This window comes from Macrotis lagotis, chromosome 4 (assembly GCF_037893015.1).
Source record: "Macrotis lagotis isolate mMagLag1 chromosome 4, bilby.v1.9.chrom.fasta, whole genome shotgun sequence".
Classification (NCBI taxonomy): Eukaryota; Metazoa; Chordata; class Mammalia; order Peramelemorphia; family Peramelidae; genus Macrotis; species Macrotis lagotis.
Window position 1 is genome coordinate 271,010,777 of NC_133661.1, and position 19,782 is coordinate 271,030,558.

General features: G+C 40.9%; 2 protein-coding genes across 3 annotated transcripts; one reads left to right on the forward strand and one right to left on the reverse strand.

Moving 5' to 3' along the window:
* The first annotated feature begins 1 nt into the window (after position 1).
* DNAAF2 (dynein axonemal assembly factor 2) lies at positions 2 to 16,786 on the forward strand. Of its 2 annotated transcripts, XM_074236020.1 has the most exons (5): positions 2 to 1,322; positions 1,527 to 1,559; positions 1,729 to 2,658; positions 10,534 to 10,671; positions 15,083 to 16,786. In XM_074236020.1, exons 1-5 carry the CDS (start codon positions 9 to 11, stop codon positions 15,578 to 15,580), a joined length of 2,913 nt encoding a protein of 970 aa, XP_074092121.1. In that variant the 5' UTR covers positions 2 to 8; the 3' UTR covers positions 15,581 to 16,786. The 2 variants fall into 2 exon arrangements, with proteins under 2 accessions (XP_074092121.1, XP_074092122.1); XM_074236021.1 differs by lacking the exon at positions 1,527 to 1,559 and having other exon boundaries at positions 2 to 1,454.
* A 3-nt stretch (positions 16,787 to 16,789) lies between these two features.
* On the reverse strand, positions 16,790 to 19,563 carry MGAT2 (alpha-1,6-mannosyl-glycoprotein 2-beta-N-acetylglucosaminyltransferase). The gene has a single exon (XM_074236019.1). It carries the CDS (start codon positions 19,411 to 19,413, stop codon positions 18,082 to 18,084), a length of 1,332 nt encoding a protein of 443 aa, XP_074092120.1. The 5' UTR covers positions 19,414 to 19,563; the 3' UTR covers positions 16,790 to 18,081.
* Positions 19,564 to 19,782: the final 219 nt, after the last annotated feature.

Genomic DNA, 19,782 nt, shown 5'->3' on the forward strand with positions numbered 1-19,782 from the left:
TCATCCCCATGACAACAGGACAACAGCCACGCCCCCCCGGCGGTTACTCGGGCAGTCTCCCCAGCCCCTTCTCTCCGCCGCGGACAGGACCCGCTGGGCCCGCAGGCAAGGGGGGCTGCCCCTGCTCCGACACAAAGAGCATGGCCTCGGAGGACCCCGCTTCCATGCTCCGGGACCTGGACCTTAGCTCCGAGGAGGTGAAGAAGCTCACCCACGCCTTCGAGGACCCCGAGTTCCGGCGGCTTTTCGGCGAGTATGCCGCAGAGCTGTCGGACCCGGAGAACCGCAGGCGCTACGAAGAGGAGATCACGGCCCTGGAGCGGGAGCGCGGCGTGCAGGTGCGGTTCGTGCACCCGGAGCCGGGCCACGTGCTGCGCACCAGCCTCAACGGGGCCCAGCCATGCTTCGTCAACGTGTGCGGCAACCCGCTGGTGGGCCGGCCCAGCAGCCAGCCGGGCACGGGGGGGCCGCAGGGCACCTCGCGGGGGCAGCTCTGGTCCCTGCCCTACAGCCTGGCCCCGGGCCGCGAGTACCTGGGCCGCCGCGGCGCCCGCTACAAGGTCTACGACGTCATCTTCCACCCGGACACGCTGTCGTGGGGCGAGCGGCACGCGAGGTTCCGCAGCATGGTGGACTCCACGGCCCTGGAGGCGGTGGAGAAGCAATTCGGGGTGAAGCTGGACCGCCGCAACGCCAGGACGCTCAAGACCAAGTACAAGGGGACGCCGGAGGCCGCCGTGCTGCGGACGCCCCTCCCCGGAGGCCGGCCGCCCGTGCCCGAGGGGGAGGAGGCGTCTGGGGACGGCCCTCTGCCCGCCTTCCCCTATCCTTCCCCCTATCCCGACCCGGCGGCGAAGAAGCCTCCCGCCCCGCAGCCCCAGGGCCCCACGCCCCCCCGGGAGGAGCCCGCAGCCCCGGCCCCCACCGTGCCGCGGCACCGCCTAGTGCAGCGGCACCACGTGGACCTGCAGGACTACCGCCGCTCCCGGGACTCCGGCCCGAGCACCGTGCCGCGGGAGCTGGTGCTCACCGTTGAGCTGCCGCTGCTGCGCTCCACCGCGCGGGCCGCCTTGGAGGTGACGGGGAAGCGGCTGTCGCTCGATTCCCGCAAACCCGACTACAGGCTCCGCCTCCCGCTTCCCTACGCCGTGGACGAGAGCCGAGGCAGCGCGCGGTTCAACAAGGCCAAGCGGCAGCTGGTCGTCACCTTGCCCGTGGTGCCCCCGAAGCACGGCGTGGCGCACCCGGGCGGCCCGCCGGAGCAACAGGACATAGAGGAGGAGGAAGGAAAGGAGGAGGAGGAAGGAAAGGAGGAGGAGAAAGCAAAGGAGAAAGAGGAGAAAATACGGGAGGAGGAGAAAGGAAAGGAAGAGAAAGAGGAGGAAGGAAAGGAGAAGGAGGAGAAAGCAAAGGAGAAAGAGGAGAAAATACGGGAGGAGGAGAAAGGAAAGGAGGCGGGGAAAGAGGAGAAAATAGAGGAGAAAGCAAAGAAGAAAGAGGAGAAAAGAGAGGAGGAGAAAATAGAGGAAGAGAAAGAGGAGAAAATAAAGGAGGAGAAAGTAAAGGACAAGGAGGAGAAAAAGGAGGAGAAAGGAAAGGAGGAGGAGAAAATAAAGGAGGAGAAAGTAAAGCAGAAGGAGGAGAAAACAAAGGAGAAAGAGGAGAAAATAAAGGAGGAGAAAGTAAAGCAGAAGGAGGAGAAAACAAAGGAGAAAGAGGAGAAAATAGGAGGAGGAGAAAGAAGAGGAAATACGGGCGGGAGCCGGGCTCCTGCAGCCAGAGCAGGGGGAGGAGTTGGAGGGACCTTTAGCGTCTAAAGACCTGCCGGAAGCGGATGTGTCTGGGCCCGCTTGCGCTCCGGAGGGACTAGGAAGCCCGTCGTTGGAGCCCTTAAGGGATGCGAGGACATGTAAGGATTGGAGCCGAGGAGTCTCATCGGAAGCCTTCGCTCCTTTGCAGCCTCGCCCCGAGCACTCCTGGGCCCGGGCTGGGGAAGAAATAAGAGCCGGCCCGGAGCGGGCCCTTCGGGGCTCTGCCATGAGCACAGCGTCCGGCCGGCCGCGTGGCCCCTCGGCCGGGGGCGGCGGAGAGACGCCGCGCTCTGGGAATGCTGGTCCCGCGGGGGTCAGGACAGCCGGCCCTCGCCGTGGCCCCGGAGCAGAGGAGCCGGCCGGGGCCGGGGCCGGGGCCGGGGCCGGGGCCGGGGCCGGGGGCCGCAGCGAAGGACCAGCCCCCGGAAATGCAGGTTCTCCGGGGGAACCCAAAGAGAAAACTTCTGGAAACGAAAGCCTCCCAGAGAGCCCGAATAAAGCCCAAACAGTTAGCATCACAGAGACTACGAGAGGGGAACCCTTGTGCCCTCCTTTGCAGTGTAGTCAAGATGAAGAATCTCTTATTTTGTTAATCCAAGTACCTCAAGTCCACCCGCAAAGCCTTCAGGGTGATTTGAGGCCCCATCAATACACACTCTGCTTCTCCACACAAAATTTGCTTTCTTATTCATTCATTTTGCAATTTGTTCCTGAAAATAAGTTGAGCACCAAAGAACCAAAAATTAATATATCTTCATTCAATACAGTGATAGAATTGGCCAAATCTCCAGAGAGTTATGGCCACTGGAGAAAGTGGTATTTTGGTTTAAGCAACAACTGTATGCAGGTAACAAGCGTCTTTTCTACTTTATAACTTTAAAAATAATGCCTTTTTCAAAATTAGCATGCATTCCCAGTTCATTCTGAAATATTTTATACAAGTTATGAGGAAATGCAATGTATCTATTTTTATATGTGTATTTTACATGGTTTATTTAACTGTCTATCCAGCATGAAAAAAACCTGAAGCAAATAGAGAACTGAAAGCAAAGAATATATCCCTTAAAGCAGGAGAGGATAAATTGAATTTTTTGTTTAAGTTTCTGTGTACCTATTTTTTGAAAATTTCATCTCCAGAGTTAATTGCAAGGAAAGGAGTCTAGTCTTTTATACTATTTTTGTTCTTTTAATATTTTATTTATTTTGAGTTTCACAATTTTCCCCCAATCTTGCTTCCTCCCCCACCTCCCACAGAAGGCAATTTGCCAGTCTTTACATTGCTTCCATCACATCATTAAGGAAGAAACATAAAGTATAAGAGATAGCAAGATCAGACAATAAGACATCAGGTTTTTTTTTTTAATTAAAGTTAATAGTCCTTGGTCTTTGTTCCAACTCCACAGTTCTTTCTCTGGATACAGATGGTAATTCTCCATCACAGATACCTCAAAATTGTCCCTGATTGTTGTACTGATGAATGAGCAAGTCCATCAAGGTTGAACATTACCCCCATGTTGCTGTTAGGGTGTACAGTGTTTCTGGTTCTGCTCATCTCACTCAGCATCAGTTCATGCAAATCCCTCCAGGCTTCCCTGAATTCCCATCCCTCCTGGTTTCTAATAGAACAATAGTGTTCCCTGACATACATATACCACAGTTTGCTAAGCCATCCCCCAATTGAAGGACATTTACTTAATTTACGATTCTTTGCGACCACAAACAGGGCTGCTATGAATATTTTTGTACAAGTGATGTTTTTACCTTTTTCATCATCTCTTCAGGGTATAGACCCAGTAGTGGTATTGCTGGATCAAAGGGTATGCACATTTTTGTTGCCTTTTGGGCATAATTCCAAATTTCTCTCCAGAAATGTTGGATGAGTTCACAGCTCCACCAACAATGTATTAGTGTTCCAGATTTCCTGCAACCCTTCCAACAATGATCATTGTCTTTTCTGGTCATGTTGGCCAGTCTGAGAGGTGTGAGGTGGTACCTCAGAGATGCTTTAATTTGCATTTCTCTAATAAGTAATGATTTAGAGCAATTTTTCATATGACTATGGATTGCTTTGATCTCCTCATCTGCGAATTGCCTTTGCATATCCTTTGACCATTTGTCAATTGGGGAATGGTACTTTTTTTTAAATTTGAGGAGTCTAGTCTTTTTAAGCTTAAACCTGGTTTGGAATCTTTGCATCTCATATATTAAGTACATAAATGACCTTTTCCTGGAGATAAATCAGTTAATTGACAGTCCTTTGTTGTTGTTCTTCAAGCTTTCCTTTCCAAGAGGACCAGTAACATCACAAGGGATGTCTTGACTTGCAAGTGATTTAGATTTAAGTGTGGCAGTTTTCCAAAAAATCATCAGCCTTGCTATCCTTTTTTTAAGATTTTTCAAGGCAGTGGCATTAAGTGGTTTGCCCAAGGCCACACAGCTAGGTAATTATTAAGTGTCTGGGGTGGGATTTGAACCCAGGTACTCCTGACTCCAAGGCCGGTGCTCTATTCACTGCACCACCTAGCTGCCCGCCTTACTATCTTTTATTGAGTCATCCTGTTTACAACTGTAGTCTGAGGTCAAAATTTACAAATAAGAAAACTAAGGCCTAGGGAAGTTCTGACTTGCCCTTACCCAAGGTATAATATAGAATAGTAACCAATAGCTGGAATTCAAAGCCAGATCCTCCAACTCCACATCCAGAGCTCTATCCTTTATAGTAATCAATTTCAATATTTTTAGAGAGAATGGTAAAATATTCCATTTTTTTACAATTAATGCTATAACTTAAAGCTATTCTATAAACATAAGAATAAGAAAACTTAATTTGAGAGCACCCCTGCCTAGGTAGATGGAGTAGAGTCAACAAACATTTAAGTGCCTAATGGATTCTAGGCACTGGAAATACAAAGAAAGGCAAAAACAAAGATCTCAGAGCTAGCCTTCCCCTATTCCCTAATGGGAAAAAAAGGGGAATAAGTCCTTTTTAAGTGCCTACTATGAACCAAATATCTCACTTGATCCTAATAAAAACCTTGTGAAGTAGGTGCTACTGTAATCATTCCCATTTTCCAGTTGAGGAAACTGAGGCAGAATTTAAGTCTCACAGCTAGTGAGGTTGGATTTGAACTCAGATCATCTTAAACTCAGACTTCTATCCATTTCACCAACTAGCTGCCTCAACAGGGGAGACAAAATGAAAACAATTATTTTCAAACATTATACACATTTATATTTATATGGGATAAATTTGAGATAACAGAGAAAAGAGACAGGGATTAAGGAAGATCAGAAAAGGCTTTTCCTAGAAGGTGGGATTTTAGCTGGTACTTGAAGTCAGGAAGCTGAAATGAGGAGGAGAGTTACTGAAAATATGTGGAGTTGGGTGAAGTGTGTTATGTGACAATAAAATGACCAGTGTCACAAGATTGCAGAATATGTAGGAAATAGTAATGTTTTAAAAAACTCTAAAAGTAAGAAGGGTCAGGTTGTAAAGGGTTTTAAAAACCAGAGGAGATAGAGAACTAGCAATGCATTCTAAAGACAGAAAATTAATAGTCTCTAAACAATTAAAATGGGTGGCATAAGTAGGCTACAATATATGATTAATTATTAAGTACTTGTTATATGATATCCACAGCCATTAATATATGTTGATCCAAGGAAAGGGAAAAAAGCTTCATTTTTTTCAACCATGTCCCATTCTTTATGATCCCTTTTTGGGGATTTCTGGCAAAGATACTGGAGTGCTTTACCATGAGAAAACTGAGGCAAATAGGATTGACTGATTTACCAAGGGTCATACAGCTAGCAAGTTTAAGAGTCTGGATTTGAAATCAGAAGACTTGTCCTTCCTGACTTCAAGCCCAGCATCCTATACACTGGACCAGCAATTAGGCCAGTGAAGCTTAAAATCATAGAGTATTGGAAAGTGGGGAAAGGTCAGAAGACTGGAAAGGTAGAAGGATCCAGATTTTTGAAAAGATTTAAATGCCAAACAGAAGACTTTGGATCTGGAGATAAATAGGCAGCCACTGGAGTTAATTGAATTAGGGAAGTGACCCAGGCTTTAGAAAAATCCTTTTGGCTGCTGACAGAATGGATTAGAATGAAGAGAGACTTGAGTGAGGATACCTGTTAGAAGGCTATTGAAAGAATACTTCAAACAAAAAATGATGAGTGCCTGAAAGAGAAATGTGAGAGTAGAAACCAGCCTTTGTATATGTAGGGTGAACAAGCATGAGGAGTCAAGATTAGATGCTTAGAAATTAGAAGAGTGACACCAACTGAGGCCCTGGGTGAAGAATTGTGCAAGAGAAAGTGGAAAAGAATCCTATTGTAACTGGAAAGGAGATTGACTGGTTATGAAACAAGAGTTCCATTGTTGTCAGTGCAGTCAGTAAAGGCTCTAGAGAAAGTCTCCAGCATGTCTGGTAAACCTCCTGGGGAGGATTTTTTGGAGAACATGGACAGGAAGCATACAGGAGGATGAATTGTAATCTGTACTCTTAGAAAGGGTGCCCAAAGTCAGAAATTCATCAAAAGTATCAAATGAACTAATTATGTATGTAAACATCTGGCCTACATTTATGTCAGACTTTTAAGAGTTTATAATTATTGCTGATTGGGAGATCTAAGTGAATTTTTGTGGAGGATTTGGCATTTGAGTTTTAAAGGAAAAAGAAAAGGAAGGACATTCCAAACCTAAAGAAGCAAAGGATGTGTTAAAACATGATTGTATATGTATAACTTTTACCAGACTGTTCATCATTAAAGGGATTGGGGAGGGTAGTAGAAATATGTGAAACCCATAAACTTGCAAATAAATGAATGTTTAAAACTACCTTTGAAGGGTGGCTAGGTGGCACAGTGGATAGAGCACCGCCCCTGAGTTCAAATCTCAGGAGTACCTGAGTTCAAATTCAGCCTCAGACACTTAATAATCACCTAACCTTGGACAAGCCACTTAGCCTCATTTGCCTTGCAAAAAAAATTACTTTTGCATGTAATTGGATAAATTAAGTTAATTTAAAAAAAAAGAAAAAGGAACAAAGGCATGAAAATGGTTGAATGGCCCAGAGAGTAGTCTGGTCTAACTTGATCATGGTAGGAAATGATATAGGAAAAGCTGAAAAAATACTATACTTTGGAAATCCTTAAGTGATAGTATAATGGATTTGACTAGAAAATTTGTCCCCTACATTTAAATTAGTGACAAGTGAATCTCTAGATGTAGGTTGAAAAAGATCCAAGAAGATCTAATGTTTATAAAGTATTTTGTGGACCTTAAACCCCCCCCCATCTATATGTGAACTGTATTATTGAATACCAAGCTTCAAACTTTTATTTAATCAGCTGGAGGGGAAATGATCTGTACCCTCCTTGATACCTTAAAGAGAGGAGGAAGAGTTCATTGCTCCATCATCCAATCAGAAGGGCTAACAAAGAAGTAAAAAAAAGTACCAATGCAGATTGGAGGTTGCAGAAAGGTTATATTTCCCAATGGTGAGAATGTATGGTGTCTCTACATTGAAACAAGAACAGCAAATAGTGTCTGCTTAGGTTTTTAAAAAGAAATATACAGAAAATGGAAGCAAGGACAAGAAACCGAACCTGAATATAAAAAATCACATTCCTAATCCTCAGATGAGGGCCTAAGTCTAGTGGGGAAAGTTTAGGATAAAGAGTTTTTGTTGTTTTTTGCTTTACTGGGAGAAGGGCTCAGAATAGATAGATAGACCTTTGCCCTACTGGGAACAGATCAGACTGTGATGACCAACTACAAAAGAAAGAGAGAAGCAAGTCTAGTTTCTATTTTCTTGACAAAGAACAATGGTCTTTATTTTGGAAACAATAAAACAAAAATGACTAATAAGCTGATGCTAAGGATAAGTGAGGAGTTTGTAAGGAAGCTTTTTGATGCCCTTGTTAAATTTGAGTGACCCCAGTGACTTTCTTGGGTCATGGAAGGACTGGCTGCTGTGACTGCGTAGTTATTACCAGTAATATTGGAAAAGTCATGAAAAATAGAAGGAGCATATCACATGAAAGGAAAAAGGCACAGGAGAACATAAGCTGTTGCCTATAGGCAAGTGAATTTGCCTTTGACATTTAGAAAAAGTCTAAAATGTATCATTAAAAACAAGTGGTGGGGCGGCTAGGTGGCATAGTGGATAAAGCACTGGCCTTGGAGTCAGGAGTACCTGGGTTCAAATTGGGTCTTAGACACTTAATAATTACCTAGCCCTGTGGCCTTGGGCAAGCCACTTAACTCCATTTGCCTTGCAAAAAAACTAAAAAACAAGTGGTGGGGGTGCAGTGGATAGAGCACCAGCCCTGGAGTCAGGAGGACTCAAATTCAGCCCAGATACTTAATAATCACCTAGCTGTGTGGCCTTGGAGCAAGTTACTCAAATCCCATTGCCTTAAATAAATAAAAACTGAAAAAAAAAAGGATTAGAAGATCACTTAGAAAGGCAAATAGTGATTAGAAAGACTCAGCATCAAGAAAACACCTTCACTGACTAAACTCATTCTCCTTTTTTTTTTTTTTTTGGCAAGGCAATGGGGTTAAGTGGCTTGCCCAAGGCCACACAGCTAGGTAATTATCAAGTGTCTGAGGGTCAGATTTGAACCCAGGTACTCCTGACTCCAGGGCCTGTGCTTTAGCCACTTAGCCACCTAGCCACCCCCCCCTTCATTCTCTTAATAGGATTATTGAACTAATTGAAGAAGTAAAGTTTGCATAGAATTTAACAAAGTTTTTGATAAGGCTATTCTAGTGGAAAAAATGTGAAGATAAGAATTAGATAATACAGTCAAATGGATTCGGAACTTTGGGTTGATTCAAGACTATTGGATGACTTGCCTTGAAAAGTTGAGATGTTAATGATTCAATGACTAGAATTTGTGGAGGGAAGTAAAGGAAGAGAAGGAAGATCAGAGGACATTTCTCAGGATAAGTTCTTCACCTGAAATTTCATTATCTTGGAGATTGACTCAGGTTTGATGCACTCTCAGTTAATAATAATAATAAATAACAACTAATATTTATAGCCCTGACAGTATTCAGGAACCACTTTACAATTATTAGCTGTTTTTTCTTCCTTTAAAAAATTTTTAATTTACTTAAATTTTAAAATTTAAATAAGCTAATAAAATTTTTTTACATGTATTTTTCCCCAATTACAGGTAAACAATTTTATTAGCTTATTTAAACCTTTCAGCAACCCTTCCAGGTAGGTACAATTATTATTCCCATCTTACAGGTGAGGAAACGCAGGCAGACAGAGGTTAAATGACTTCCAGTAAGTGTCTGAAGCTGGATGTGAATTCAGGTCTGATTCTACATTAGAGTTCTATCCACTAGTGGCTGGCTAACCTCTCTCTTCTGATTGGAGGGTTGAGCAATGAACTCTCAAGTCCATTATAGAGGACTTGGAACTTTTCCAGCTTACTACATTTACCATCTGCTGCCCATGGTCTCCTTTTTCAGCATTCTTTAGTGATTTGTCTTTCTCCATTATATTATATTGGGCAGAAACTATCTTTCTTTTTCCTCTTTGTATCCCCAGCACTTGACTATTGCTCTTTTTTGCCTGAGGACTTTCTCCATTCCAATCCATCCTTTTCACAGCTTCCAGAGAGTTTTTTCTAAAGTGTTGTTCTAACCATGTCCCACACTTGAATAACTCTAGTGACTCATTATGCCCAGGACCACTTGGAAAATCTTCTGTTTAGAAGCTTAAAGAGAGTTAGTGTGTCTGAATGAAGACCAAAGCATACTATTTTCACTTTTTAAAATTTCTTTTATATTCTTTCTTGGTTCTTGTTCCTCTTTCACAGCATGACTGGTTTGGAATCATGTTAAACACATTTACAGCCTTTAATCGAATTGTTTGTTGCCATAGGTAAGGTGGAGGGAAGGTGGTAGTAAGATGTTCAGTTCAAAAGTTTGGAATAAAATTTATTCTACTTAATTTTTATTGATGCCTTCTCTTCACCCCCCACCCAGGAACATTTTTTTGTTTTAAACTTTTTGTGTTTATTTCCCTTCCTCAGGAGCCAACAAGGAACAAAAAAAGGAACAATTTGGCCAGACTAACCAAAATATCAGTCCAGTCTAAAAGTATAGCTTTACTGCTCTTTGTTTCTCTTTTTTTTATTCTTCATTATAAAGGATGAGCTTCTGGGGGGAGGAGGGAGATAAATATATTGAGAATTTTTTATGACATAAAAACAAAAATATAGCAAAAATATTTATTTTTTTTTAAAAGTTGGCCTCGAAGGGTCCCTAGGTAAGTGAAGTGGATAGAGCACAGGCCCTGGAGTCAGGAGTACCTGAGTTCAAATGTGACCTCAGTCACTTGATAATTACTTAGCTGTGTGGCCTTGGGCAAGCCACTTAACCCCATTGCCTTTCAAAAACTAAAAAAAAAAAAAAAAAGTTGTCCTTGACTCTGAATCTTAAAATTTGTCTTTTCATGAGCTTTTAGATGCAGGTTTTTTCAAATAATAGGTAATATTTTAAGGTTTGCAAAGGTTATATGCATATTATTTCATATTATATTTATAACAACTATGGAAAAGAAGTGCTTTTATTATTTCATTTTACAGATGAGGAACCCAAATCAAATTAAACGATAAATGAAATGTGTGACACTGAAGGGACATTTAAACAGGTTGCTTTTCTTCCTTTTTTTTTTTTTTTTTTTTTTTTTAGGAAAAGTCTTTTGTCATTGAAGAAAATGTTGATGAATTTCTTGAAGGCATCTTGAATTTTAAAAAGTCAGCCCCTAAAACCCAGCCCTTAATTGAAGTACTTGAAGTTAGTGATAAGAAGACCCAAATTCAGTTAAAGGTAAAATTTTATTGAACTCTCTAGAGGAAAGATTTGTGAAATATTTAAAGTCTAACAATCTCATTCTTATCCTTTTAATGTCTCTTAATGTATGCAACATCTAAACAATAACGAAATAAAAATTGCACTTAAATATCAGTTATAAGAAAAATGCATAGTCCTTGATGCTATAACTACCTAGGTTTTTTTTTCTAATCCTGAATCTTGTCCTACTAAGTTATAAAATTCTTTGTTTTAATAATTATTAATATTTATTTTTGAGTAACTTGCTTAGCATAGTGCACCAGAACACAGCAGACACCTAATAAATGCTCTTTGATTGATTATCAATCTTAAAGTAGAAATTATTCCTGAGTTTCATACAATTTAAATCTTTCAATAGAATTTGGCACTGGTATACAATAGAAGCTAGAACTTGACAAAGTAAAGACTGACAAATTGCTTTCAGTGGGGGGTGGGGGGAGGGAAGTAAGATTGGGGGGAAATTGTAAAACTCACTATCTTTAATAAAAATAAAGGAAAAAAAAGAAGCTAGAACTTGACCCAGAACTCAGGTTCCTGGGACGTAGAATTTTGGAACTTGAAAGGGACTTAAGTCATCTAGTATATTTCCCTTATTTTGCAGATTAAGAAACTGAGGCCCAAGGAGTAGAAATTAGAAAATTAGTGTTAGGTCCCAAACCAGGGCTCTAACCTTTCAGTCCAGTTTCTCATTCCACTCCCATGTTGACTTCCAATGTTAAGAAGCAATTAGAAAATCTTTCTTATAGTTTCCTCTAGGAAAAACATGTGACAGGTGTTAAATAAGTTCCTTATAATTGTCCACAAATTATAATGTACATGTATGTCTATTTGCATTGAGCTTTACACATATCTCATTTGAAACTCTGAAGACCCATTGTGAGATGGAGATTATAGTTATCTCCATTTTACAGTTGAAATTTCAGGTGAAGAACTTATCCTGAGAAATGTCCTCAGGCATTTTATCCACATGCCATGTGAACCCATTTAGCTTTTCATACCAGGGAGGTCAGGGGAGAAGATGATGTATTTAACTGATGTTAAACAAATTAATCAAAATCCTATGGTCTCTACACAGATTTTAATACTTAGTTGATGGTCTTTCACATCTAAAACAAAGATAATCAAACTTTTAAGAGACTCAGATTTTTCTTAGCTTTTCTTCTCGACTGAATTCTAGATTTTGTTATTAGAGTTAATATTATCTGCTTTCATTTTGACCTTAGTGTCTAATAAAATACAATAAACATATTTGCTATGTGTAGCACCAAGTTAGATAAGACATAGACATTCCTTTTATATTCTAGTATTATCCTTTCTACAGGTTATGGCCCCTCTCAGGTTTAGGAGGTACCTATTTTCTTGTTCTTTTGCTTCACCAGTGAGTCCTTTCCTGGGTTTCCAATCTGCAAAGATTTTTCAGTCACCTCTCTCAAACATCATATCATTGATGATGAGCCATGAAAGCCATGTCCTTTTTCCCTTGCTATATGATGGCAAAGCACCTTCCCTATTTGTCCTCCAAAAATTATTCCTCTAGACTTTAGACTTTTCTTGTACTTGAAATCTCAATATCTCTATGATCAGGAATTTTTCTCTTATATTGACCTGGAATCTCTTTCCTGAATGATTTGCCTGAAGTAGATTTATTAGTCTGACATAAAGACTGCCTCCATCCTAACAGCAAAGTGTTGACTTCTTCAACTGTTTTTCTTAACTGATAAAACTGTAATGATCCCCCTCTTCTCCGGAGAGTTTGTGATCTAGAAGGAAGAATTGTTGCCTTTAGGATTCCAGCTTCCCTGAGCTTCAAGCCACTGTACTGTTAGGGGTGGATTCTCCTCATCCTAGTCTAAACTTTCCTAACTTCTCCAATCTGGTTGTAAATCTCTGCTACCTATTCCTAACTTGTCAGAAGAACTGAGATAACAGCCACTTCTGGGGTCAGTAGACAATTGGCATCTTTCTCTGTTCCATCACACTTTACTATAATTAGGTTGATGAATTCACAACCTCCTATTGGGGAAGTGATTGATTAATTTTCCTCTAATAAGGGTTTATAACTACAAAGCCTATTCATATAAAATAAACAATAACAGGGCACTCCTTACCCATAAAGGTGCCAGCATCACAGAGGTCTTGAACAAGTAGTCTGGACATTGTGAAATGAAAGTAATCATTTAGACAATTATTATATTTTGCTATTTTTGTTTTAATTTTTAAGAATTAGACACTTAAACCCATTTGAGATCTGTTTAGCACCTTTTTTCAAGAATGAATAAAGGGCAGCTAGGTGGCCCAGTGGATAGAGCACCGGCCCTGGAGTCAGGAATACCTGAGTTCAAATCCGGCCTCAGATATTTAATAATTACTTAGCTATGTGGCCTTGGGCAAGCCACTTAACCCCACTGCCTTGCAAAAAACAAAAAAAAAAGAATTATGAATAAAACCTTTTGTTGACCTCTTGATTAATCACAAAAAAAACATTTTTGTTGCTGTACTGCAAAACTCTTTACTCTCATTTATGAAAATTCTATCTGTCACTATTATCTCTCAAAAGTATTGTTGATGTTGTAAAATTATGGCTACAATAATAAAGGTTCCAAAAAAAATGAGTTATTAAAGTGAACTGGTTGAAGTGGATGAGGCTGGTAATCGGATCTAACTCTATCATTCATTTATTGAGCCTAGGATATATCTGACATTTCTGAAAATTAGCTGAGAGCCAGAAATATCTCTCAAACAGCAAATAGTGAGCAGCACAAAGAGGTAACCATGGATTGTTGGCTTCTTTTTAATGTGGCTACCAGAGAAAATATGTAAACATGGCATAAAGAAAAATGGGAAAAATTAAGGGTCCTCGGGGTTAGACTCTGTAGACCTTTCCAAGACTGATAGAGTTCCATCTATTCATAGAGGAAGAAACTTTTAGAAGCCAGATAGGAAAGTATTTATAAAGATTATTTCATCCAGCTTCCAAAGAACAAAAACAATAATTCATAAAGGTCAAGGGTAGTCAAAGAATGTAAGTACAACAGAACTAATACTTAGTGATATTGACCCTGGTGTGGACTACACCTGGAAATAACAACAGGAGATATCTTCTGGGAAAGCCTCAAGATTCTACTCATCTTGGAAGTGGTGAAACCTATATCTACCTCATGCTGGAATTCTGTGTTTAGAATCCAATCAATTTAAAAACTTGTGTTTATTAAAAATTGTCTTAACTGAATTAATCTCACATTGTAAGCTTTCTTCCTTGCTTTGATTTACTTTTTTTGTTCTCTTTTGTTTGTTTTTGCAAGGCAATGCCGTTGTGACTTGCCCAAGGTCACATAAGTAGGTAATTATTAAGTGTATGAGATCAAATTTGAATTCAGGTTCTCCTTACTCTAGGGCCGATGCTCTATCCACTTTGACACCTACCTGCCCAGTTATCCTCTTTAAATGTTTAAGTGAAGACATAGGCATAAACTACTTTCCAAACTGACTTCAGTTTGTTATATCTACATTCATTTTTCATCATGACTAGATCCTATTTGTTTGGGGGGGGGGGGTTGTTTTTGGTTTTATTTCCTTACTAACCAGTAAGAAAAATTCTTATTTTCAGATTTACATGTTTAAATAGAGTAAAAGATTATAACTTTAAAAAAAAAGACAAGGGAAGAAATAGGAAAATAATATTCAGTAGTTGAAAAATAGTACACTTAAGGCAGTAAAATTTAAACCATCTCTGTAGCCTGGAGGAGATTTAGAAGAGATAACTGATGGGAACCTAGGAGTGATAAAAACCAAGGCTGCTGAAACTGGAGCCTCTTATTTCCTTAACTATCACACATTTTGCTGCAGTTTTATTTAAATAGCCTTTGTGTTCCCTTTGGTATTATATCATCAAGAAAATCTCACAGCACTTAAGAATACCCTATATTGCAAATATATGAGAGGATATAATCAAAAGTACCAAAGAGGATTGACAGGCTGGCATCTTCATATTTGGAGGCAATTAGATTACACGTCTAATAGATTATTAGAGAAATATTATTGCCAATCCAGGTCTAAATCTTTTGATTTGACTCACAGAATTTATAGTAATGTATTCTTTTATTTTTTTATTTTTATTTTTTTTTTAGGTTTTTTTTTCCCGCAAGGCAAATGGGGTTAAGTGGCTTGCCCAAGGCCACACAGCTATGTAATTAAGTGTCTGAGGCCGGATTTGAACCCCCCCCTACCCCTGACTCCAGGGCTGGTGCTCTATCCACTGCGCCACCTAGCCGTCCCTAATGTATTCTTTTAGAGATAATTTTACATGTTTTAATATTTGGTCATTTTTACAAAGCTCTACCATTAAACTTTTTGTTTCAAAGAACAATCCATTTATTTCTCTTGACAGTCACATGACGTAGATGTCCACGATCAGCTTAATGAAAATGAACAAAGAATTAATATAAGAAACCATCTAACTGAAAAAGAAAATATACTTCAAGCAAATACTTCAAACAACAACAGTACAACTGATGTTGAAAAAAAACATACAAAAGGAGACGTCAAACTTGCAGTTAAAGCACTAGAAAAGAACAGTTGTGGGTCAGTCCCCTGCCTGCAACATGACCCTCCTAGTGCTTCTACAGAGGTTACTGGAAAATCTCAACAACCTGACTCAGTGTCCAAATCTTTTTTCACGGAAGAAAAAATTGCTTTCAATTCAAATGATGAAAAACAAAATTTAAAACAACCAGCCCTGATGGAAGAGAAAGAACTGAATGTAGATCACAGACTTCAAAATATAAAAGAAACCAATATGAAGGATGGAAGTGTACAGATTATTAAAGAACATGCGACTAAATGTGCATTTACTTTTCAAAATTCCTTGTTATATGACTTGGATTAATTTGGAGATTTCAATTTAAGAGATTTGAGTTATTTATAAAGTTCTTAGATTTAAAATAGAGATGGTGTCTCTAGAACATCTAGATTCACTTAGAAAAGCATTGAATTCACAGTTTGGCAGAAACCTGTACTTTCAGAGATGATTTTTTTTAAATTAATTATATAGCTGAGCAGTTTGAACCTATAGTTACATTATTCTTTTTTTAATTTTTCAATATTTTGAAAGCAAATACCAATAAACACTGAGGAAATGGATTTACCAATTTTCCTGTTTTTTTCCTAAATTGACTGTTTTGAATTTTAAAAGTAAAGTTTAATACTATATATTTTTTCCTCTTCATAGCACATTTTGTTGACCATTGCTTTGTCTTGAAATATTCATAAAATTGGAATGTTTATCCATTAAAGAGTACTCAAGGGTAAGCATCAACTAGCAATACATAGGGCAGAGTTCTGTTAGATGTTTTAAACCAGATTTTATCTAATTGTTCTGGACTTGCATTATATTCTCAAGAATTTCTGCTCTAGAACCTCAGAAGGGATTAAAATGAACCCCTCTGGCAGCCACTCAAGCTCTATAAAGAAGTATCATCTATTTCTGAGCAAAATAGTGTTTTTCCTTTAGCTCTGAAAATATTTGTTCTTTTCCTTTCCATAGATATCAGAGACATTGTTTCTAATTAACAGTTATTTCAAGAACTTATCAGTGTTTCTTAGAATGCATTATGGAAGTATTAGAATGTGTCTTTTGGATTCGTTTAACTTTTTTCAAGAAGTCTTAAAAATTTGGAAAAATTTTGGTATCCTAGAGACAAAAACAAAACAAACTATGTAGCTTGGGTAATTAATTATACAAAATTCAGTTTGTATTTTTTTAATTAACAATTTAAAGTAAATTTTTTTTTCTATTTCCAAGAAATTGAATACTCTTCAATCTCCTGCAGTATAGTCTGGTGTCATTCAAAAAGGCTAGTAAAAACTTTGAACAAGACTGAGAAGCAAGGCACACCCTGCCTTAATGAAAAAATAATGGAACAGCAGGAAAGAAGTTGTTGGCTGTCCCCAAGTCCAAGTCTACTTTTTGAATTCTACATAGTGGCTGAAGACCCCTTGAGCAGTCTAAAAACCCAGAAAACTGATCTGGACTATTCAAAACTTGTTGAAATAAGAATTCAGGTTCGATCTACAAAAACTGGCAAATCAGATCTCTTATGATAGCTACAGGCAATGAGGTGTGGGGATGGTAGACAAAATGGAACATAAATTCTCCCAAGCTGGATATGTGATTAAGATTTAAAATTTGTGTAATTTGTTTATTAAGGTTGCTAGCATTTTCTTTGTAAACAATCTTTATATATGATTATTTTAAGTAAGCTTCTGTTTCCTAGTCTTTTTGATGTGTAATTTTTAAAAATGAAATTCCAGCTTTAAGTGTTAAACAAATGTTAAACTTTTGCCTCATGGCTTTGTGATCAAAATTATGTTTCTTTTCCATTAAAGTCTTTTTACTGTTCATTTTCTGTGACTGAGTAATTTGGAAGATAAATGTTTTCTTCCAAAAGGTACTGATTCATTGGTACTCTTGTTGGGGAGGGATGTATTATTTGAAATTTAAAATTTAATTACACATTAAAAAAATTTTTTTTAATAGCTAACAATTCAAACTCACATGCACATGCTCATTTTGATCTTAACCACCCCATGAGGTAGGTAATATACATTTCCTCATTTTCAGATGAAGAAATTGAGGCTTAGGAGAGGTTACACAGAGGCCAAGTCCTCTAATTTCCCATTTTTTTTAAAGAGCTGATTAACATCAGATTTTTTTAAATACAATGATTTTTTTCAAAACATCTTTATCAACTAAATTTTGGCACTGAGGTTATAACTAACCTAAAAATGGTTAAGGAAAAATGGTCCTTTTTTGGCAGCATTTAAAAAACCTGGTATCTCTACATTAAAGTAGAAACAATATCAGATACAATACAAAAGAAAAGATGTTCTGAACAGGCAGGTCTTTGGGTAACATTACCTGCCATTGTTATCTGCCATTCTGAAAAATAAATGTTCTTTGACAAGGTATTTAATAAATGTGTGGATTATAAAACCAGTGAAGCGATGGTTATTTTATAATTTAAAAAATTTAAGCTTCAGTATTTAAAAGAAAGTGTTAAAATTATTCACAAATTCACAGATAAAAAAATTGCAACAGATGAATTTTAATGTGTTCTCTATTCCCCAGACCTTCTAATTTTTGATTGTTACCTTTTGCAGTTGGGATTTTAGACCTTGTAGTAACTACCCTCAAAAATAGAATCCGTTTCATTTGAAAATGTAGAAGATATGATTAAAAAAATTACTATTTTTTTAACACTTTTGACAAGAATGTTTATTTGTATTAAAGCAGAAACCAGTTCCTAAATCATTTTATACAGTTTGTGTCCTTTAGACCAGTAAGATCCAATTAAAAAAAAAAACTTGTCATTTTGATTTGTGCAGTTTTCACTGCAGTCTTCTATAACTTTTACAGAGTTCATGGTCCCTAATATCTCCCCACCCTCCATTCTTCCCATGTGGGAGGAGAGGAGCCATAGAGTACTTTTTAACAATACTTAAAGTCTTAGGAAACAGATACTGTTTGTTTTTGTTTAAGAGCAATTCAATTTGGGCACTCTGGGTGGATGGTCTACAGGGATCTTTGTGGTGCATACCACAGTCTCCAGCGTGATAAATCCTAGGAACTTCAGGAACCATGACTTTCCAGAAATTTTTAAGACAAGTTGTAGTCAAATACTGAAGAGTCCAGTCCCAGTTATAATCATCATAAGTACAGAAAGTGTCCGTGCACTCAATCAGTTTCTGATATGTATCTCGAGTCAACACTAGGCCCATATTGTGCTCTGTGGATTTCCAAGTTTTCACTTCTACCTTGTCTGCTTTGCCAAAGAAGCTGCGACTGACAGAATAGGAGCCCAGGGAGAGCACGTCACACTCGGGGCACTCCTGCTGTTTCAGTTTCCACATTTTTTTGAGCACGTGAAAAAAGTCTGGGGCTAGGTAGTGATCCTCCTCCAGGAAGACCATGAGGCTGGCGTAGTCCCGGAGGATCTTGACCCTCTCCCACACGAAATGCAGCTTCCACCACCAGTGGTGCTTGGTCTGGGAAAACTTGGCCTCTCGGTAATGGCCGAAGGAGTCCGGGTACTCGGCGTTAATGCAGCCCATTTTCAAGGCGGCTTTCTTCTGCAGGTCTCGGGGGCAATCTTTGGGGTCGTTGCCGGGGAACTCGTTGGGGTACAGCTGGATGCTGAAGGGGAAGAAGACCTGCAGAACGGGGCAGAAATCTACCCCGGCGATCAGCTGATTGATTTCGGCCGACCAAAAATCGTGGCTGAAGATGACTAGGAGGTCCCCGACGCCCTGGACCCTGCGCAGCGAGTCCAGCAGCAGCTTGAGGTAGTCGGGCCGGTTGTGCACCTGGACCACCAGCACGAGCTCCGGCTCGGGCGGCGCGGGGCCCGCGGCGGCGCCTGCGGCCCCCGCCGCCCCCGCCGCCCCCGCCGCCGCGTTCCTCAGCGTCTGGTCAAAGTTGAGCTGGTACACGAGCGAGCGGTACACCAGCGTCATGTTGTCCACCTCGGGCGGCGCGGCGGCCGTGCCGTTGGGGAACCTGCGGAGGTCGCCGGGGCCCGCGGCCCGCGCCGGGGCGGGCGCCGAGCCGGAGAAGGCCTCATTCTTCCGTGGCCGCCCGTTGCTGCTCCAGAAGACCACGCCGCAGGCGGCCGCCGCCAGCGCCAGCACCAGCACCTTCCGCTTGTAGATGCGCAGCCTCATGGTGGCCGGGCCGCGGCGGGACGCAGGGAGCGGCTGGCCGGCGGCGCTGGGCCGCGCCGGTGCCCGCCCGCAGCAGCGGCCAGGCCCCCCGCAGCGCCCCGGGCTAGCTCATGCCCGCCCGGCGGGCGCTGGGGGCTGGGCCGTCCGGAGGCCCGCTCAGCGGCCGCACGCCGCCTCGGCGCGGCCCATGGCTCCCCCCCGGCGGCGGCGGCGGCGGCTGAGCCGCTAGCGGAGCCGGCGGTCGGCGCCCCGCGCCCTCGCCATGCGGCGCAGGAAGGAGCGTGCTGCAGCCTCAGTGCCCCCGGCCCGCTGCCCCGCCGCGGCGCCAGGCAGCCCGCGCCCCTTCCGCGCGCATCCTCGCGCAGCCCC